The sequence below is a fragment of the Silene latifolia genome, chromosome X (assembly GCF_048544455.1).
Source record: "Silene latifolia isolate original U9 population chromosome X, ASM4854445v1, whole genome shotgun sequence".
In the NCBI taxonomy this organism is placed as follows: Eukaryota; Viridiplantae; Streptophyta; class Magnoliopsida; order Caryophyllales; family Caryophyllaceae; genus Silene; species Silene latifolia.
In genome coordinates this window covers 302903581-302927751 of record NC_133537.1, presented here as the reverse complement: position 1 = coordinate 302927751, position 24171 = coordinate 302903581, and the positions used below count along the sequence as shown (strand labels likewise).

The 24171-nt window shown below is 33.4% G+C and overlaps 1 protein-coding gene across 1 annotated transcript; it reads right to left on the bottom strand.

The window, feature by feature from the left end:
- Positions 1-20828: 20828 nt before the first annotated feature.
- On the bottom strand, positions 20829-23709 carry LOC141617250 (uncharacterized). Its single transcript, XM_074434435.1, has 3 exons — positions 23393-23709; positions 22240-23243; positions 20829-21475 (listed from the first exon to the last, which is right to left on the bottom strand). The coding sequence occupies exons 2-3, from the start codon at positions 23051-23053 to the stop codon at positions 20844-20846; spliced, it is 1446 nt and encodes a 481-aa protein (XP_074290536.1). The 5' UTR covers positions 23054-23243; positions 23393-23709; the 3' UTR covers positions 20829-20843.
- Between the last annotated feature and the right edge of the window lie 462 nt (positions 23710-24171).

Sequence of the window (24171 nt, the reverse complement as noted above, 5' to 3'; positions counted from 1 at the left end):
CTTTCGAAGGAAGCGAATTCTCTTAGCCCGCATAGAAGTTTGCCAAAAACAATTAGCCATAGCGCGGGAACGTCGTCTAATTAAATTAGAATCACAACTTCGTAAGGAACTTGAGGAAGTATTGGAACAGGAAGAGCTATATTGGTACCAAAAAGCACAAGTTGAATTTATTAGAGATGGGAATCGCAATACGTCGTATTTCCATGTCGGTACTTTGGTGCGTAGATGGCGCAATAAAATCCGATCATTGCGAAATAATGAAGGAGCATGGGTTGAGAATGACGATGAAGTGAAGGAATTGGTTATTAATTATTTTCGAAATCTCTATACTGATGACCTACCCGAAGACCATGCAGCTGATATCCCCTACGACTTGTTCCAGAAATTCACTAATTCCGACTTTGGTTGGCTCACTAGACCGTTCTCGCTGGTAGAAATAGAATGAATTATTCATAATATGGGCTCTTTAAAGGCACCAGGACCAGACGGATTCCAAGCTCTATTTTACTAAAAGCATTGGGAAATTGTCAAGGACTCTCTTTTCCTATGGTTTTGAACGCTCTTGAAGGTAAAGAATTCTCTGAAGGTTTGAATGATACTCATATCGTAGTTATTGCAAAAGTTGAAACCCCGGAATACATATCCTAATTCCTTCCAATCAGCCTTTGCAATGTGCCTTATAAAATCATTAGCAAAGTTCTCGCCAACCGCATAAAAAAAGTCCTACCTCATTTGATTTCTGAAACACAAAGTGGCTTCGTTCCGGGCCGCCAAATTACAGATAATATGGTTATTTTTCAAGAGGCAATTCATAAAATGCGCAATAAGAAAGGTCGGAAATCTTATATGGCAATTAAAATCGACCTGGAAAAGGCATACGACCGGCTGAAATGGAGCTTTATCCGTAGTACAATGACAGATATGTGTTTTTCTATTCTCCTAAGGGACACGGTCATGGAGTGTGTAACTTCTACGAGAAAATATAGAGCTTGTGATATGCTTATAAGGGATTCCACCCACCACTTAGTAACAAGGCCTTGTGCTTTTGGGCTTAAGTGAGGACAAGTAATGGGCCCAAAAGTACATATCACATCTTATTGGGGTTGTGTTACGACCGTGGTGGGTCGGGTTGTTATAAATGGTATCAGAGCAACCTTGCGACCGTGTGGTGAGCCTGTGGTCGGGAGTACCCGGGTCACACACCTAGTGGGGGAAGATTCTGGGCTTGGTTGCGGTCAGCCTCCGGGAACAACGAGGACGTTGTGTTATTTAAGTGGGGGGGAGGGGTTTGTAACACCCCAAGAGATGATTGCAAGTAATTTGTCCCACATCGGGAAAATATAGAGCTTGTGATATGCTTATAAGGGCTTCCACCCACCACATAGTAACAAGGCCTTGTACTTTTGGGCTTAAGTGAGGACAAGTAATGGGCCCAAAAGTACATATCCCATCTTATTGGGGTTGTGTTACGGCCGTGGTGGGTCGGGTTGTTATATAACCACCACAAAGCACCAACAATCCTAATTTAATTAATTAGATAAATAAAAATCGACAGACCCTAATTTCATCTTTAACAAATAAATAAAATTTGGTTGATTAATTAAAACTAAACAAATAATATTAATAATTTATAACAAGTAAATTAATTAATTATTTTAAAAATTAGAATTCATCTTGTAAGTTTTAAGTCATTTGAGCAATTAAATTAAATTTTAGGGAAAAATATTGATGTAAGAGTTCACTTGGTTCAGTTTGAGGTGAAAAGGGTACAGAATAGAACGTATGAAAAAGTGTGTGTGAAAGAGTAAAGTTCGTATATGAAAAAATAATTAGGTATTAATAATAGTAATATTAAAATTAACAATGTTATTAATAATAGTATTATTAATTAATATTCATATTCATATTCATATTAATGATAATAATAGTAATAGTATTAATTATATTAATAAGAATATTATTGATTTTAATAACCATAATATTCATAATAATAACAATAATGAGGATGATTAATTAATAATAAATTAATGATGATGATGATGATAATAATAATAATAATAATAATAATAATAATAATAATAATAATAATAATAATAATAATAATAATAATAATAATAATAATAATAATAATAATAATAATAATAATAATAATAATAATAATAATAATAATAATAATAATAATAATAATAATAATAATAATAATAATAATAATAATAATAATAATAATAATAATAATAATAATAATAATAATAATAATAATAATAATAATAACAAATAAATAAATAATAAATAATAATAATAATAATAATAATAATAATAATAATATTAATAAAAACTATTAAGTTTAAGATTCGCAAAATTGAAATTGGCTGAATTTAGTGGAGCTGAATCAAGTGAGCCGAAATAACCGAATGGAGCCGAAATGAGCGAGGACTAAACTCGAATAGAGTCAATCAATCGAATCGAAATGAATCTGAATCAATAGAGTCAAATCGAATTGAATCGAGCTAAATCGAATCGAATAGAGTGAATCGAATCAAGTGAGTGAAAATAAGCCAGAAAGAACAGGGCCTTACTTCCAAAGTTTTACCGAAACCCTAATTCCTCCGTGTGATTAGTATAAATAGGGACCTTCGTTCCTCATATTTCTCACGCGAGTGTCCGCCCTTCTCTTCTCCCTTTGCATTCTAAGACCGCGCTCTTTGCTTATTGGCGTCTACGTGCTTGAACTTTCGACCACGTAAGCTCAGATCCTTCTGAGTACCAGCCTCGTTTTGCATGACCGACCAATTTGACCAACTCCACTCAATCAATTTAATCAATTTAGTTTAATTCCTCTTACAAGGGCACTTTTGTCGTACATTCGAGTCGAGCAATCACTAATCGTTAACTTAGTTAATCTCGTTTCGTCAAACATGTAAGTCTGAGGGTGTTAATCCCATCTTTTATCATTGTATTTTATTTTTGTACTAATTATTGTAAGATTTACGTCGAAAGCATGTTTAGAACCGATTTATAAAACCTTTTATTCAAACCTTTTACGGATTAACGGGAGGCTGATGTCGAGAAGGAACGCAGCAACTGCCGCGCCTCTTCGAAGAGCCGCAGCATCTGCTGCGCCTCTTCCTGAGGCTGCCGCAGTTCTTACTTTCCTTCTTCTTCCTCCGTCTTCTGTCAAGTCGTCTAATTTGTTCCATCTGTTCTTGTTTATTTTTTATTTCATCTGTATGATAATTTTAATACATGATTCATTAATAATTTATCACTTTTAATTTCTGATTTAAATCCCAAGTAATTAATATTTGCGGGTTTTCGTCATTAAATCAAATCCGGGTTTTAGATATTCGATTCATACATATCAAGTGAGTCTCTGGAATTCGATCTTTGGTACATGTTTTCATCTGTTTATCGTCATCAGTAGTTTGACATTAATAAACCTAATTAGTTTGTTTTAATAAACTTAATTCGTAATTAATCTTGTAATTAGTCTTTAATTCGTTCTAATTAATTTGAGTCTGTCCTTTATTGTTTTTATGACCCTTTCATATGTAAATAATCTGTTAACTCACTTTTACTTGAGTCGAATGTCAATAATCGAGCATTAATTCACCAACGAACATTAACGATATGCGATTCGCTTCACGGCTAACTCACCTCGAAATGATGCGGTGACCATCGCGCTCTTTCTAAGGAACGCAGCTCTGCTGCGCCTGTTCCGGGTTGAGTTCTGTCTCTGAACTTCCGTTGTTGCTTTGACCTAGTTTGATAATTTACGTATTAATCTACTATTAATCGTATTATCACCGTTAATCTGTTCTTTAATTTATTTTCCCTTTTCATTTTTCAAATCATCCGTTTTAAATGTATTTTCAATGTAAATCAATCATTAATCATTGTAATTATTGTAATTATTGTAATTTTCAATTATTGTATTTTCTCATACTCTTTATTATCGTTTGTTTGTATGTTTTCACATGTAATCAACCTTAAATCCTTACTTCGACCTATTGTATGATAAATTACATGTTTCACCGACTTAGTTAATTCTCACATGTTAGGATTAATTTATTGGATGTTGCATGGCATGCATATAATCGACAACATATCAAGTATAGATGATTTTTCCTAATCATTAGTAGAGGCCGCTATCGAGGCGGGCGGGATTAGGTGTTCGATCAATAGAGCTTCCTAATACGTACCCTCACCCCTTACTCCAGATCTCTGTGAACATCCGTGTTCATTGGCATCCACGAGAGTCATTCTAGACATAGAATACTAAGGGTAACGATTTTTTAGTGTCTATGTCACTACTTTGTGTCTTGACATGACGCGAGGTATTTGAACGGTTTCCAATTTTTCACAATAAATTGGTGGCGACTCCACAAATGCAAACGCTTGTTTTCCAAGCGCCCCCGTGGGCCCCGTGTCCACAGAATGTTCCTATGAATAGCAGCCCATGATCGCCTTATGATTAATGTTAACCGAGTTCATCGAAATATGGGGGAGGATTCACTTTTTCCTCGGTGCCATGCCGAAGAGGAAACAACGGAGCACTTACTACGCTCATGCCCGGTTTCTATGCCAATTTGGAGTCAAGTGGGTGGTCTGGCTCTAACCTCTTCTTTTTATAATGAAAACTTTAATGATTGGTTATGTAATAATGTGAGCAACAATTATTCGAATGCCCCGAGTGATTGGTCGTTATGTTTTGCGATAACGTGTTGGTGGGTTATGGAGGCGGAGGAACAATGTAGTCTTTGGGCGAGATGAAGAGAACCCGACATTACCTCGGGAGATTCTTTTCAGACAATTCGAGCTCTCTAGAAAAGCTTTCGATACATTCTCACTATTCATCCCAACCCGAAGTTCGGGCAGCAAGGAAGTTTATATTCGATGGCTCCCACCGCCAAATGGGTGGTATTTACTTAATACTGATGGCGCGTCGAAGGGTAACTCAGATCCGGTAGGTAGTGGTGGAATTTTTCGAGACGAGGTAATTTCATCTCAGCTTTTTATTTCTCGTCAGGTATTTGCTCTTCAATGAGAGCCGAAATCCTAGCACTAGTAGCCGGATTGGAAAGGGCTAAGCAGCTAGGAATTGGAAAATTAATCATCCATATAGACAATAAAACTTGTGTCCAACTAGTATTAGAAGACCAACTTCTTAGCAATGATCTAAGACCGGTGTTTAAAAGATGCAAGGACCGTATAAAAGAAAGAGACAAGTTTATCAAGCTCGAACACACACATAAAGAGTCGAATCGTGCTGCGGATTGGCTAGCTAATCGTGGAGTCGACACCGAAATACAGCCTACCATTCTAGATATTCCTCCTACGGAGCTTCGAGTCATTTTGCGCGAAAATATTCTTAGAGTAGCTATTCCCCGTGTAATAGCTAACTAGTTTACGGGGTTCGCCCCTTTTATATACCAAAAAAAATATTTGAAGCAGTTGTTTGAATTTCTTATGATATGCAATTAAAACAAAATCTTGCTAACTCCAAAAAAAGGGATTGAATGTAGAGGCTATTCTTACTGTATTTGAAGCAGTTGTTCGAATTCCTTATGATATGCAATTAAAACAAAATCTTGCTAACTACAAAAAAGGGGATTGAATGTAGAGGTTATTCTTATATTACCTGAGTGAAGACCAACTTCTTAGCAATGATCTAAGACCGGTGGTTAAAAGATGCAAAGACCGTATACAAGAAAGAGGCAAGTTTATCAAGCTCGAACACACGTATAAAGAGTCGAATCGTGCTGCGGACTGGCTAGCTAATCATGGAGTCGGCACCGAAATACAGCCTACCATTCTAGATATTCCTCCTACGGAGCTTCGAGTCATTTTGCGCGAAGGTATTCTCGGAGTAGCTATTCCCCGTGTAATAACTAACTAGTTTACGGGGTTCGCCCCTTTTATATACCAAAAAAAAATATTTGAAGCAGTTGTTTGAATTTATTATGATATGCAATTAAAACAAAATCTTACTAACTCCAAAAAAAGGGATTGAATGTAGAGGCTATTCTTACTGTATTTGAAGCAGTTGTTCAAATTCCTTATGATATGCAATTAAAACAAAATCTTGCTAACTACAAAAAAGGGGATTGAATGTAGAGGTTATTCTTATATTACCTGAGTAATTTGAATTAGCGCGGGCCGATCGTATTTCTCGAGAGATGAAAAAAAGATTGGAAATCTTTCTTTTCAGAGTTACGGTCCCAATAAAAAAATATTCTTAAGATAAGTCCCACATAAGATTCTAATTTTATACTTACTAGGTTTTGTGCCTGTGCGTTGCACGGGTTATAATATTGGTTCACCTCTAATTATTATGGTAAGTAATAATTCTTCGATAGATACAGGTAACCTAATATAGTCTTGAATATTTGAGCTTCCAAAACATTGTTGGAGATATTTATTAATTAAAAAGGACTTGGTTACAAACTTACTTGAAACATTTACTTGCACGGGTTTCCTATATTGTCTTGATTTATCAATTGGACAATAGTGTTATTATTGTATATTTTGACTGAATTTTGCATCGTGATAGTGTAAGAAAACATCCATCATTATGAACATATTTAGGTTATGAAAATAAAAACAAAAGAGAAAAAAACAAAAAACCATAGAAAAAATAAGAATGAAAGCAACTCGTAACCAAAAAAATCATACTCCCTCATATTCACTATATTCTTCCTCTTTCCTTTTTGCACAAGAAATAAGAAAGTGATTTTGGACCACACAAAACACACTACCCCACATGTAATTTAATTTGGACCACACAAATTAACCTAAAAAAGAAAATAGGGAAGAAAATCCGAATAATCCGAATAAGGAAATAGGGAGAAAAATGGTGAATATGAGGGAGTACTAAAAAGTGAGTTTAAGGAAGGAAGCTGAATTGTTTACATACATCGTAATGATGGAAGTCACGATCAGAAAGTTGAACCAGAAAATGATTAGCCCTAACAACACACTTCATCCCTATCCGACCGAACCTGGGTCTCGGCGGCGGTTTAGTTACTGAAGACGATGCCGGAGTCGACACGGCTAATTATTCTATCTTAGAATAAGTATAATTACTATTTTATTAATGCAGAAAATAAGTATATAATTTAAACAGCTTACTTAAATATTATTTGTATTTTTTTTTATATAGTTTAGGTAGTTCTGGAAGTCTTCTCTAATCACACCTATGAAACAAACCCATCATATAACTATTGATTATTTGTAAATAAATAATATCTACTGGGAAGCCGGTAGAGTTTAATAGCAAGATGACTAAAATCAATAGTGATTAATAGCAAGTGAGCTACACTATATAATAAAAATATGTGTACTCCACGGAATACTAATACCAATTTTATTGTTTGAAAATATGGAATCGATGAACTTAAATTTATAATGTATACAAATATGCTAAGGGAATAAAATTTTAATAGTTAGAAAATTACAGAACAAAACTTAACCAATATGAACAACTCTGTTAAAATTAATTTACGCCTCCCTAAAGCTTGTTAATCTAAACCTCACAGCGCCGTCAATATATAATACAATAATACTAAAATATGCTCGTTGAGATGAAGCCTCGATATTTGAACAAAATTTAACGATTTAAGCAAAAATAAATGAAAAAATAAACTCAATATTTATTTTTATTGACGGTGCTATGAAAAAATAAATTCTGAATATAATAGTTTAGATAATAATTGTACTACAAATACGCAATAATATAAATCTACGTATCAATTATTATCACAAGCCACCGTCAGTGTACTCACCACCTGCTCCAGTTTACCACGAGCCTCCACCAGTCTACAAATCACCTCCCTATGCATACGCTTCTCCTCCTCCTCCCCCTTACTAATCATCATCATCGTAAGCTCTTCTTTTAGTTGGATTATTATATTATATATTTATATAGCACATGCATGCAAAAGAGATTGTGTGACGTACGTATTACTGGAGAATCATCTCGTTAATTTTTCATGCATAGTTGATTGCATGCATGCTATACAAATATTTGGTTAGATAAAGATATAAAATATACATTAAATATTTTACTAAGCATTCTATACGCAATAATTTGTTTTAAAACAAAATCATATTAGAATATTTGTGTGTGAAATTAAATATCATCTAGTACGTTGCTATAAAACTCATTATTATTCAAAAACGCAATGGGTAAGAGAGACACTGATCCGAATTAATTACTAGGGGCATTAGCCATTAGATATAGATAAACATGGAGTACCATAAAATATCAGTTTCGCCGAGTCCAATTTCATGCACCTGAAAATACGAAGGAAAACAATTAGCGATAATTAATCTGCAAGAAATTATACAAAAGCAATAGAATAAAAATAAAAACACATAATAATAATAATAATAGACATAAAATAGAATGGGGAAGGAAAGCCGTATTTGTTGTTGCTTTTTATATGCATGTTAAAGGGTGTTTGTTACAAATGTAACTCTATCATATTAATAAGATAGAGTTTGTTTTTTTATATAATATCTGATAAATAAATATAAAATTTTGGGGGATAATTTACATATTAATATATCTGTTTTAATCTCTATCTTATTTAAATTTTATCATTAATATTTTTTTAATTTCTCTATTATTTATCTATTTAACGTGTTTCATTAAAGTTGGAGTCTCTAGAATTGCCTCGAAAAAAACTTCTTTTTTATATATATATATATATATATATATATATATATATATATATATATATATATATATATATATATATATATATATATATATATACTAGATTTAATGCTCTGTATGCGATGCACGAGCCACTTGTAATATATGTTGATTAACTACGTGTCCTAATGCATTTCACAAATTCTTATGAGAGGCGGTCTCTCATTAATGTTAGTGAGAGACATCTCTCATCATAATAGGTAATTATTATTTTTATTTCATTTTTATCTTTATCTTTTTAATTAGTTTTTAGTTATTTATTAGTTGTCTTTCAATAATATAGTGAGAGAAGGTCTATATGAATATATGATATCGCTTAAAAGTTGATCATTAATGTAGTAAAGTATAAACATTAACTCATACATTGTAAACTTGTAAAATGGTAAATATTCAGTCCATTTAAAACCCTAGCTCATAGAAGATGAACTATATGATATCGCTTAAAAGTTGATCACAAAAGTTCGCCTCTTCATTATTGTTTGACCTTTATTTAATATTATTTTTTTTAAACGTAGTTAAACTTATTGGCGCAATACAAATCCTATTAGTGTACCGTTATAAGTTTGCAACGGGTCAAGTACTATCAATATGAGTAGATAAAGATAAAACAGATTGCTACTCTTTAGGCACTTTGTTTTTATCTTTTCTACCCCCACATGGATAGTATTTAACAAGTCACAAGCTTGTGATGGATATGCCTATCATAAATGAGAATTTGTGCATTTTTATAGTACTCCGTAGTTTGTAAGTTTGGTACTAATGAGTCTTATTGTCCTTGTATGAATTCCTATCATTTATTTTAAAGCAACGTATAATAGATGGAGTTCTCTATCCAACTGAGTTAATATTGGAATCGTTTTTACTTTAAAATAAAAATAAAATTGTATAATATCTATGAAAATCTCGACTTTAATTTTAATGAGAGTTTTAGTAGCTTGCGATTGATAGACTATTTGTAATTATTCAAAATAAACCTCGATGTATATTATATTACTAGGTAGTATCCCGCGCTTCGCGCGGCCTGTTTTAAAATTTTATTATTTTAATTGAAGAAAAATAACATAATTTATATATGACCTTTAATATTTTTAACTATAAAAAAATTAAATTAATTTTTCTCAAATTTAATATTTTTAGCTTTAACTTCAATGTTTTAAAATAAAATACATAAGAGGTTTAATTAAAACAAAATAAATGATAATTAATTATGCATGATCAACGTTTTATAAATAAATTTGTGACTGGTGAAATATCATATTAATCAAAATAAAATTTATTCGAATAATACAACAATCAACAATAAGTTCTCAAATTATATCATTTCACGATACTTTATGTCTCAAATCAATTAATATTTATTAATGATGTGAACATAACTTTATGTAATTTTTAGTTTTTTATGTATAACATGTGACATTTATCTATCAAACATATAGAGTTCAAACTCAACTTATTCAAATGTTTTGATTGGGTCTTGTATGTGATATGTGTCAAACATATCTATGAGAATTTTGCACCTTTTGTTTTTTTAAACAATTATATATAATGATGTTTAAGAGTTCATTACCTGTAAATATAATAGGTTGAACTTTCTCAAATATTATTTTTTGATGTTTAACTTCAAAGTATGTAAAAGATAACATATAAAATATTTAACTAAAAGTAATACGAAGTATTTGGTTAGTCATAATCAATATTTTATATTTGAGTTATACATATTTAATTAAAGATATTAAAGAAAAATGTAACGTGTTTTCTACTTTTTCATATCGTTTATAATACTATATTACTTAATAATCATTATTTTGTTTTGATTATTCAAATGTACTCGCGATCACTATGTACATACACACTCGTACACATACTCTTTATCACACTAATGAAACCTATCAAAATCTCATATGTATTCAATTTGTCCAATATAATTTTTTTCATTCTCAGACTATAAAAACTTATCTCTTAGTAGTTTTTTAAAATTTGTGTTTTTAATATATACAATGACTCTTCCAAATATATTTTTCTTAATGGATTTAATAGTCTAAGTTTTATAACTTTTTCAAAATGTTTTTTTTACGTAAATGTAAAACATTGTGAGACACTCACTTTAATTATCTCTACATATCAAAATAAATATTTCAATAAATATAATGTAAATTATACTCAATTGAAAGCATTTTTCATAATGAACGTAATTATTTACATTTTAGAATTTTTATCAAAATAACTTTTTAGTAAACTTAGAATCAAATCATCGTAATTATTTAATAAAACTTTATAATAAAATTTATTAAACTATAATTAATAATTTGCTGAGATTTATACAACATTTATTATGTTTATATTTACTTTCAGGCTTCAGCTGTAATTAATACGTGTATTTAAAGCTGGATTGACACGTGACGCATCCACAGCGTTTCGACTTTCAACCCGTTTATATATATATATATATATATATATATATATATATATATATATATATATAAATATAAATATATATAAATGGGATCCTATAAGTCCTCCTTATTTGGGTGAGTCCTTGAGTCCTCATCTAAGCCTTTGGATTAACATAATGGATGGCTAGGATTAGAGCAAAATAAAGGACTGTTATATAAATACTACAAAACCCTAATCTCTCACAACCCTCTCATTTCACTTCCTCACAACACAAAAACTCTTACTTCTCTCTTCTTCTCTCACATCTCTCTAAACTCCGGTCACCTCGCCACCACCGGTCCACGCCGCCACACCTTGCCCCCGTCACTCCAATGTCTTTGTCATGCCGCCACCACCATTCCAACGCCGCCGCACTGCAGACAACAACCCTACGGAGGACTCCTCCACGCCGCCTCCTCCTTTTTCCATTTTTTTTTCGGATCGAGAAGCCATAACCACCGCTCTTTCTCCCTCACGCCGACGTCGCCACACCGCCTCCACCATTCCATTGCCGCCATCACTCCACGCTCCTCTTCCCCTTTCTTTCTTTCTTTCTTTCTTTCTTTGTCCTCTCGTCTTCCATTGCAGATTTTTTTTTATTTGTGTCAAGTATGGCGGTTAGGGATGGCAGTGGGTCGGGGACCCGACCCAGACCCTGAGGGTCGGACCCTAATGGGTCGGGTATGGGTCTCATTTTTTCAGACCCAATGGGTATGGGTCGGGTATGGGTCTTAAGAAAATATTTCGGGTCCGGGTCCGGGTCTAAGTTATGAGACCCATACCCGACCCTTAGACCCTTTATTAAAGAAAAAAAATCAAAATTACAACTTTTCCGAATTCATACCGGCAGATCAGAAAACCCAACTAAAGTCTCTTTCTCTTCCCTCATCCCATAAAGTGATAAAACACAACCAAACACTTCTGACAATACCACCACTCCACCGCTGACACAAGAAAACCACCACCACAGTACTGATACGCGATTGGAAACCACCTCTCTAATAGCCGTGACAAACGACAACCACCATTAACGCATTAATAAACTCATAATGTTAAAGTAGTATGAATTTTTTTTTAATATTATAGACCCCATAACTCGTTAATCTTGTTATTAAAGTGGTGAAACTCGGACCCACGGGTAGACCCCACCTACCCTTACCCATAAGGTCCGGGTATGGGTCCTCAAATTTTAGACCCTTGCGGTCCTGGGTCGGGTACGGGTCCAAAGGGAAAATATCGGGTCGGGTCCGGGTCTAGGCGGACCCTACCCAGACCCTACCCATTGCCATCCCTAATGGCGGTTGTTGTTGCAGGCGTGGGTTGGTGGTGGTGGTTGGAGGAGTCATCCTCCACTGCATATCTTTTTTTTTTTTTTTTCAAATTGTATTAAAATTGGCGGTTTGTTGTTGGTGTTGTTGGAGGCGTGGGTTGGTGGTGGTCGTTGAAGGAGGTGGGGAAGGTTAACGACTTTTTTTTTAGTTTGTTATTGGTGGTGGTGAGAAGGCGTCAATGGTGGTGGTGGTCAAAAGGCGTGGTGAGGCGCGCGTGTTGTGGTGGTGATGGTTGTTCACCCTTATCGAAAAAGTTACACACTTATTAGACTAAAGTTACACTCTTATCGGACTAAAGTTACACCCGCATCGGACTAAAGGTACACTCTTATCGGACTAAAGTTACACCCATATCAGAGTAAAGTTACACTCGTAAATGACTAGAGTTACAGAAACTTAGAATTAAAATTATATAATTCAACCTATAATAAAAATCACACAAATTTAAATTTTAACGTAAAAAATGACTCTTAAAATAGTAAAGTTACACTCTTAAAATACTAAAGTTACACTTGTAAAACAGTGAAGTTACACTCATAAAGTGTTGAAATTACATAAATCGTTAAAATTACATAATTTTAAATTTAAATATTCAAAATAATAAAAAAATAGCCATGAATTCAAATTTTTGTATAAAAAATAGCCATAAATTCAATTTTTATATAAAAAATAGCATTAAATGATTAAAGTTACACTCGTAAAGTATTAAAGTTACACTCTTAGACTAAAGTTACACTCATAAAGTACTGAAGTTACATCTAAAAAATGAGTGGCTGAGATTAGGACTTAGGGACTCAACCAAAATTGTGGACTTATAAGAACTCATCTATATATATATATATATATATATATATATATATATAAGTATTATATTCGCACGGTCAGGTTTTATATTTAGTTATTAAAATTCTAAAACATATTTCTTTTAGTATAACTATAAACTAAATTTTATATACTTTTCTACATTGAACACCTGATCATACTAAAACAGTAAAACTTAATTAAGCCCACTACCCCCTCCATGTTGTTCTACAACCTATCACCTATTATTTTCTTTATTTAATTAATTTTCCTTATTTTATGTTATCAAAATTTAATGTATATTGGAGAATATTGAAGGGTCTCTACTCGTTATTATATACTTCGTCATTGCAATTATAATTGTTATCGGGTTTTTTTTCTTTATGTGAAGGAATTTCAAATAAAAACAACTATTAATTAAAATGCAAAGAGTATTTTATATTTAAATATTTGAACTTAAAAAATTAGTTATATAAAAGATTAGTTGGTAAGCTTCAGTTGATTTCTGTCCACTTCTTATTATTTGGTTAACTTATTAGTAGTTGAATTATCATATTATCACAAATTCACAATTGACTGTTACGGCATCATTTTAATGAACATACCATGTACGTAATATTTAAAACAAACCCTTCCTATTATAAAAAAAAAACAATTATACACGCATATTCTCATTTTACATTAATTTTTATGGGAAAATATAAAATTAAAACAAATTTAAATACTTTAATAATGTCATCTAGGTATCTCCTTGCCTACTGTGTCACAATCATATATTTATCTTGCTTTGACTATAATATCACTTACAAAGAATAACAAAGTTAAATTAACAATTTAGACGAAGAAATATATTTTCAACATAAATTATTAAACAACGATCAACTTAATCTCATAATTATATAACTATTCTAATTTTTCGATTTTTCTAACATGTGCCCTAAGGATATGCATTAAAAGCCTAAATAAAGAAAAAATCAAATGAATATTTCACTAAATATGGAAAGAAATGAGTTGATACTTACATTTTCATGATATATTCCTTTGGTTCTTTCTTTAATTAGACTCTTAATGTGTGCCCTAAGGACACACATTAGAAAAACCGTTTTTCTTATATTTCTTATGATTTATAAATGAATCTCATCATGATTAAATCTTAACGCAAACCAACTTGTGCAAGGAAACTTAATAGCAGCTACGGAGTATGAACCAACGTATAGATACCACTGAAGTGATAACAATAATACATATCCCCAACGCTACCACATCATGTTTAAAAAAATCAAAAACATAACCTCTGTATCTTATACTCTTTAACACATCTTCTTTTAAACAAACTAATATCGGCCTCTGAACTGTTCTCGCCAATCGCAATCCTAATCGCCCAAGAACTCCTTTCATTTGTAAGTAGCACATAGCCTTCCATATCATATACTCGCACTATTATAAGTCAAGAAAGGTTTGCTGCCTTAATATAAATAACTTGCCAAGCCCTCAAGAAAGGTTTGTTGCCTTAATATTCCAAAACAAAATTCATTCAAAATGAATCAAAAGCATCATGGTTTCTTTGTGTTAAAAGTTATCTACGCTCCTTATTTCTTTCTTATGAATCGTACTTGCACAACTTTTTTCCATTCGTATCAGTGTTATCATTTCGTTCGACAATATCCCAAAATATTGAAACTTGAGCATTTCTTCCACTCATCTTTCGAATAGAGAATTTCTTTTATGTTTGTAAACAGAGTAGTAGAAAAATCTCTTAAATTTTTACGTAGTTGTCTCTTGAAAATGTGAAGAAGAAACTAAAGTGCTGTAAAGTGTTGTAAAGGGTGGAAAGAATTCTATATACATTTATAAGGTGAATGCTTTGAGAAAAAATACACCAAACATTGAATGTGTACAACTGAAATCTATGGAGTCTACATACTCCTTGTTTTACTTTTTTCTTGGAAATATATACTCCGTATTTGGTTTTTTTGGGGGAATTGCATAAATAAAAGGGTTGATATGTATCGTTGACCAATGGTTGAATTCAAGGTTTATTATCTATCTTGGGATAGTAGGAATAATACAATCACACTGATAAAATGTTGATTAGCAAAAAAAACATTGATAAAATGTCAGTATGATATTTAGGTAATTTAAGAGAGAATAAAAAAGTAAATGGTAGTCTCTAAAATGGTGCTAAAATTTATACATTTATTTAATTACTTAATTGAAATAAATGTTTGTATTTAAGACTGGGTTGACACGTGGCGCATCCACAGCGATTCAATCCAGTTTTATATATATATAAGATAAGATTAAAACAGATGGGTGTCAAAGACATTTTTAAAAGCGGTAGCGTTGAAAATTGTCTTTTTTTTCCTCATATTTATCCTTCAATCCGTCTTAACCGTTGTCTGGAAAGTGCCATTACGCTAAATAACTCGTTAATTACCAAACTGTCCCAAGTATGATCATAATAAGCATATAAAGAGAATTAGTCGACTACAATTATATTCAAGTATGATCATTGAACCGATCTGACATTATTTGCTTTGTAACAATTCTGACCATATTAATCTCGTATCCTAATTATATCTGGTTTAGCGATTGGTTTGTGGTTGCGTAACCCGTCATGTACATCATCTTGTTTTTAATATAATGTACCAAAAAAAAACTTGTTTTAAATATCGCTCAAAAGTTAAGAACTCAAGATCAAGAGAATAATGTCACACTACTAAGAGTATGTATAATATTGTATTTTGGAGGTTTGACTATTTGGAAAAACAATACTCCGTATTATTTATAAATAATTTAGATTATTACCTTCACATCTTTACTCTTTTCAGAAAAGTCGACTTAAGTCTCGATTGGTACCGCTTTATTGTTTCGTTGATGCCCTGCACATGAAGTAAAGCCATAGATTAAGTTTCATCAAATTAAAATTATAAGGAAATAAATAAATAAATTAACATTGAACATGATGAAACTAATATGAAATAATATACATGGTATTTTTAATCTAATGCAATAGGAAACCAAATACATTGGGTGTATACACTGCTAACCAAAAACAATAACTAAAGCCAAATACGAAACCAAAGGAAAACCGAAGTGAGAGCCACCGTTTACACCTGCATAAAGGTTATATAGAGTTGGCATAAAATAAATAAAATATTACTCCATAATACAAAATTCACTTGCAATAAAATTATAGCATCATTAGAATTATACTCCACCAAATTTGCGTGGGTGTATCTTTAATTCTAATTAATTACATTAACAACTTTATGATAGAATTTTATTAGTTGTCTACAATTTTATGATAGAATTTTGTTAGCTTAGTATTATCTCCAAATATATTTTTATCTATAATGATTTTAGGTAGTTTCAAAAGGTTGGAGTCTATCACATCGCTCGGAAAAAGCTTCCTTTATTAATATAGATAGATAGATATTAATTGATTGTTTATCCCAATAACCAATTTGAGTCTTAATAACAATAAAAATATTATTACTTTATTTATAAGACTCGGTTCAGACTCAACCATTTTACGAAATTTATTTTCGCAGTACACATTTTACTTATCTCAGTACTTTTTACACAATTCTTTTCATTTAGTTACCCTTAGTAAAATCAGAAAATAAACTTAATTCTCTCTAATTGAATCCACGCCCCTCTCAAATCTATCAGATTATGAAACTTAAATTAATTGAGGAGCATGCAAATAATTCATAAATTACAAATTTACAATCTACTTCCTCTGTCCCGGTCATTTGTTGTCCTTTTCCATTTTGGGGTGTCTCAGTCATTTGTTGTCCTTTCTATTTTAAGAATGAACTTGATGAGTAATTTGATCATTCTCATCCAATTTGTTCCACTTGTCATTTAGTTATTGGCCCTATTTTCTTTCCTTGGTCTTTGTGCCAAAATCAAAGGACAACAATTGACCGGGACGGAGGGAGTATTAATCAAATTAGTTGTTTATTGTTTCATTTTATAAGAGTATGGTTGTTCTATTAGAGTTTGAGATTAGTTAGATTTTTATATTAGTTGTTCGATGTTGGTCAGAGGGTAACACGAGGAGCGACGGTGGTATGGTGGGCTTGAGAGGAAGGGCAGCACGAAGGTGTAGAAGGAGGGAAGGCGGCGCACATGGTGGCACGGACAGAGGCTGACATTAGAGGCAACGAGTACGAGTGGCGACGCTCGATTGTATAAAAAGACGTACGCCGGTAAGGCTGTCGGAGGTTGGTGGTCGTTGTGGGTCGAGTTTCGTGGTTGTGGTGTCGTGGTGGGTAGTGGTTGTGTACACTTATTTATTGTTAATTGGTGGGGATATGGTGTAGTCAGATGTCGTCGGGACATGGGCATGTTAGCCGACGAGAAAGACACATGTGTCACCGGATTCCGGTCGACAAACTGGCGAGAAGAACGACTTGACGGAGGGAGAGGTGCGGGAAGAGAAATGTTAGCCGGCTAGTGCTGGCGGGTATACGGCGAGTGGCTGACGGTGGTGGTTGTGTTGTGGAGGTTGCTCAGCTTAGTTTGTGCATACACAATGGCTTGAAACTTCAAGGATTTTGTTTCAATGTAGTACTTTACACAGTACAAGTAATTGCTTGATTTTTTTTATTTTTCAAATGTAAGTTATGACTTATGAATGCAGTTTTACTGTTTATAAAATTAATTCATTAACAAAGTGTATAAATTATAGCCGTATTACATGGAGTATTCATTAACAAGTATTTTGTTTCAAAGTAGTTCGGAGTACATGATTAACATAAATTTTGTTCATTAACCATAGGGCATGTGAAATTAGAGAGAATAGATTAGAGAGAAGTTAGAGAGGGGAAATGAGAGGGGTATAATAGTCAATAGTATACTACGATGAGTAAAATGTGTACTGCGATGAGTAAAATCCTTTTTCTAATTACTATTACTATTACTATTCACGGGTCTTAAAATTAAGTCTTGAAAACCCACGACTCAACATAAAACAAGTCTCAACTCATGCCACTTTATCCCAAATATGGTGCTAAGACTTGAGAAATCTCAAGCTCATACCCAAGCTTAAGACCCCGTTAAAGTCAGCTAATATACCACTTTGAATTAGGGTGATCAAATTTAGGTCTGGATCGGAAAAATGAATTAGACCGGACTATTTTGTCTAGACCAAATCCGGATCGAATTATTTTGGTCCGGTCCTCGGTCCTCATTTTTTCATGTTTCGGTCTTCGGTTCGGTCCGGTCCGGTCCAAAACTGGTTAATTTAGGTCCAGACCGAATAGACCAAATTTCATATTTTTTAAGACTAATTATTACTTCCTCCGTTCTCATATGATCTACCCATTTCATTAAAATACTACACTCATATATTCAACAAATGGGTAGATCATATGAGAACGGAGGAAGTAAAATATTATGAATTAAATTAACATTTTATCTTGAAAAGAAATAATAAATTAGTATTCTCAATGATTTCCTAAAACGAGTCGTCTAATTATTTAAATGTATTTTATTTAGCGGAATTAAAATATAGTTATCGTATACGAAAGAGTGAAAAAACTAGTTTAGGTCTATTTCGTTCCAAGACCAGACCTAACCAAATAAGTCGGGTTTGGTCCGGTCCAAGACCGAAAGTTTTAGGTCCGGTCTTTGGTCCACTAAATTTTGATTTCCGATCTTGGACCGATTCTCAGCCCTACTATGGATCATTCAAAAATAGAACACCAGATTGAAGAGAGGTAGATATACACATTATGGTAGTGGGAGGCGTGAGGACCAAAAAGACATAAAAGCAAAGCAAAATCTCAGAACTTCTTATAACGAAGTAGTATGCTATTGATTACTATTTTGAAAAGGGACCTCTACAAACTTACTTGTTATGAGAATCTGGGAAAGATAGGGTGCCCTCCATCATGGGGTACCCTTCCCAAGTGACCTTATTGTCCAATGCCATATTGTCACAGGCACATGTCCATTTCAACCCAATATCAATTCAATGCTTCAGTTCAAATTAGGTTTTGGCAAATTGAAAGGCAAGACACTTTAAACAATGACATTAGTTTTATTCTTTTTTGGGTCAATGAGTCATTAGGCCAGTATAAATATAAAGGGGACGAGTTTGACGGACGAATATAAATATTTGTCCTATAGTATTGTCCATGACATTTGAAATCATCAATACCAATAGTGTGTTTGAATGTTATAGTAATGTTAACTCCGACATAAGATGACCCTGGGATGGTTCCATAAAGAATCTAGGATCCAAAAATTAGATTAATTAATGCAGTATAGAAGGTTTGGTTGAAAGAGTGCGCAGCTGGGAGCACATGGTGGCAAGGTGCATTCAAAATGGAGCCTTAAATGACCTCAAATCTTTCAAACATTTTAGGCAGGTCTCAATAACTACATACGACTACTCTCAATCAACAGTTCAGACGCTCCTGTCTTTGATGCGAAAACTCAAAAACGATCATTGTACCGCATACAACAGTCTCATTTTATACAGTCCTACATAAGATCAACAGTGTCTTTGATAAAGTAAAGAGATTGTATGTCCGCAACCTTAACCATAAATAATTTTAATCGTGTCGACTGAAATGTCGATCTTTGCCTCCACTCTAATTAGTACGGAGTAATTAAGGGAAAACCATGATATCTCAAAATAGAATTACAGTTCAGAAAAGTGTTTAAATGGTTTTGAGTTGTTATCTCCACCTACCTATCAGTTGTGCATTCAGTGTAGTGAAGTTGAAATTACACCCACCACTTCAACTAACATCAACCACTTTATAATATGTCTTACCAAAAATGGATTGCTCCAGTACTACTGTCAAATCCCTTTGTACTTCTAGATTCTCATTTAAACTCACTTAATTCTCACTTTTCCTTTCTGCATTTTACTTATTCACTAGATTAAACCATGCGATTTTCACTAACAGGCCGCTGCAAAACGGTTTATATGTTAGCAAAATAGGAACAAGGTTATATATCAAACCCTTGTGCCTTACCACGGCTAGGAGCTTTTGAGACACTGAGATAGGCTCAATCACGGAACAAAAAAAAAAAAAAAAAGGCACAAAGATTGCGGCATGTTTTTAATCATATGTCAAAATTACCATTACGATACTACATTTTTAGTAATAATGGTAAAAAAAATTTGAACTTGCAATCACTTAGGGTTCGTTTGGATTGAAGGAATTAGAGAGAAGGGGAGGGGAGGGAAAGGGAGGGATTTAATTTCCTTTGTTTGGATAAAAAATATGGGAGAAAGGAAATGGAAGGGGAGAGAAATGAGATGACTTATTTTCCCTTCTATAGAACAAACTATAATCTTTCCAATGGTGGCAAGATTTGGAAAGAAAACATTATTTGGACTCTAATTATACCACCAACATCCTTCAATCCTCCATCCATTCTTCATCTCCCTCCTTCCTCCTCTTCCATTTCCCTTCATATTTTTTGTTATCCAAACACCCACATCTCATTTGCCCTCCCCTTCTCTCCCCTCCCTTCACCTCCCCTCACTCCCCCTCCCCTCCCCTTCCCTCCTAAAATTGTATCCAAACGGACCCTTAAGGTTTGCAAATTACCACAAAGCAAGGGAGAAGAGCCCTAGGATTCAGCAAAAACAGCTCCTCAATGTTGGAATATAAACCGACTTTACCTGCCAATGAATCAAACCCGGTTTGCCCAGCAAGTTCTTGCAAGTTTTCCAATGGCCTGTGAACCCTTCCGGCAATCACTCGGCACACTATCAATGCCTTCTTTATGGTCGGATCATTCTCTGGAAAATCAACCCCCTCAAAAGCCCTTTCACTCGTCGAAGTAGTAAAAACACCAACTCCACTCTTAATCTCCTTCTTGGTGTAAAACCCGTTTCTTATGATCCTACAAACACAACATTTTTCCGAGACACATAGGCTAGACGAGCCATCTAGGCCCAACGAACAGCCCAAGATGGTCCCGTAAAATCTAAGTAGCTCATTTCCGTCAGCCAAGCACCGTGGGTGCTTTTTAGGGAGTTTACTGGCTTTGATCTTTACCATTTCTCGGTATTCTTCAAATCGAGCAATTGTTTTCTGTGTGTTGTGGACTTTAAGTACCCTTTCTATTCTTCCACAATGGTTCTCTGATTTTAGCCAGCTTGTCCTGCATATTATCTCTACTATTTTTCTCGACGAGTCGCCTTCCACTAGCTCAGTTACTGCATACAGAAATTGCGAGACATACGATTTGTAAATTCTCTGTTAAATGCATCTAAGGGTAATTGGGTCGTCTTATAAAGAGTATTACATGATAACGTCTTTTTGAGATGATGTGATACTTTTAGATTCTAGTTAAAGAAACAATATTAATCAGTAATTAGTTAAATTAAATTGGTCATAACTGTCATACATTTCTATTCCATTCTTATATGATTTGAATTGGAGTAATGATCAGAAAATTGCAATAACAGGTAAATAGCTGAAAACAGGTATTGTTAATGCTTGAGGTATAAAGGAAACGAGGAGGGTTTCTCTCCATTTCCTAAAAAGAAATGGAGAGGACATTTCCTTTCGGTGGTCCAGATCGTATTCTGGCATCATCGAACGACTCAAAATTAATGGGTAAAAATAAAGGGATAATGAGGTTTGGTGGAAAAAATATTATTAAATGAGTTTAAGAGAGGAAATGGAGAGGAAATGGAGAGGATCCATTTTGAAAGGGAATCAATGAGCAAAGTGTATTCAACACAAAATTAATACTAAGATAAATGTCTTGGACCTAAATGAAGCAAAAGTGAGTTGCTTCATTTTGCAATCAGGGTAACATAAGAAATTAGACAAGCATCACAACCAATGTGGAATACGATTAAGCTACCAACATGGTTTAGGAAGGTCGAGATATACGCAACCTTAATACTTACTACGCGTTAAAAATAACACTCTATAAATAAGATACGGAGTAGATTGATAGTATTACTCATACCAGCATGATTTGAAAGATGATGAGCTTCAAGTGCATCCCATTTGGTAAATTGTTCCCCACATTTGTGACAAGTCAAATTAGAACAACCACCATTAGAATCAATCTCCAAGGAAAATCTCTTCCTTGAACTAACCCCACTTCCACCGCCACCGCCGCTACCACCACCAAACAAACAAGACCCTTCCCTCCCTCTCTCCAAATTAAATGACTTCCTAACACCTGAACTCCTTACAAAAGAAGGGTTATTAAAATAATGCATTGAAGGATGTCCTCCAGGTCCAGGGGTACCTGGCCTCAAAGTGCCAACAAATGTAGACTCTTCTCCATCCCCTCCACCTCCGCCACCACCACCGCCACCATTTCCACCCCCATTTAACCCAACCCCATCATGGAAATTAGCACCAAAGCCAGTAATTTTAAGCTCACACTTAGAATTACTCAAAATAACCTCATGGGTAATTGGGTTTAGAAATTCACTACTACCTATGGATCTTGGACTACAACTTGGAGGTTTCTCAATGTGCCTTTTACTCCCATGAATTACATCCTTAAGATTTGCTATTGACCTTGAACACCCTGACCTCCCTATCTTTCGAGTCAATATCGAGTTCATATTACTATTATTATTATTATTATTATTATTACTATTACTATTACTATTACTAATATTATGATGATTTTTTCGGGATGACGATGTAGGCTCATGTACATCAGAAGGCTCTGATTTACAATGCAAGGATTTCTTCAATGAGAACCACACATTTGGTTTGCTATTCTCCTTACCTCCACCCTTCCCATTACTTTTACCTTCCATTGCTTCCTCTCTCAAGAACTCCAAAGCTTCAAACTTCACTCAAATGATATAATATGCAATACTAAGATATACGGGTTTCGCGATGGGCAAATCATCCAATAAATAAACTTCCATTTACTTTCATGTTGGACTAACATATAAATTTCACCACTTTTCTTCAAAAAAATCAGTAGTTTCTTGAATGTGAAAGCTGAAAACAGGAAATTTGCAATTAATGTTACACTTGAATACTATACTTGACTTGAAATGAAAATGCATGATTTTTAACAAAATAATTGTACAGAAAAACTTCCATTCTCGTGACCAACAATTATTCCAACAAAATAGACAGGCACCCACCTGTATAAATTGAATTTTGTTTCAGAAATTGAACATGCAAGATTTTGAATTCCTGAATTTATTGAACATGAATTATTTACCCCTTCATAAAGGAGTAAATAGGTAAAAAGAGGTAGAATTTGAGTGAAAGTTGAAGGAAGGTAGTATGAGAATGAATGAAGGGCATTTAGTAGATATACTAAAAGTGAGGAGGAAGAGTAGTAGAGTTGAGAGTAATGAAATGAAGAATTGAAGGAAGGAAGTGTAATATTAGAGGATAACATTAATGTGTTAACTGACAGCAGGGACTTGGCGTTGCATTTATTTTTTAACCGGCCAACTCAGAGTAAATGAGGTGAAAGTGACAATCAGACAAGAACAACACATATTACACACTTAAATTAAACAAACAAAATTACTCTTATATACTTATATACAACGAATTTTGGGAAAGACGGTTTCTCACTTACCATTATAATGAAACAGAGAGACTATATTTGAATTTGGATTGCTTTTATTAGGTGATTTATGTAATTAGCTTATTCTTTGTATGTAGAAGTGCCAATTTTTTCAACTTATATTTCCGTTATAAACTATGGTAATAATAGTAGAATTATGGGAAATTATGGTACATTTGTCTTTTATAAATTTTGGAAGATCTTGATTTAGACCTTTGTTGCACAAGGTTTTTGGTGATTGAATAGTTACATGAGTTTTTGGTTTATATTAGTCCAAAACTTTTAGAATGATTTTTTTTTTTTTTTTTTTTTTGGTCCATTTGTATTTCACATGTGCAATGT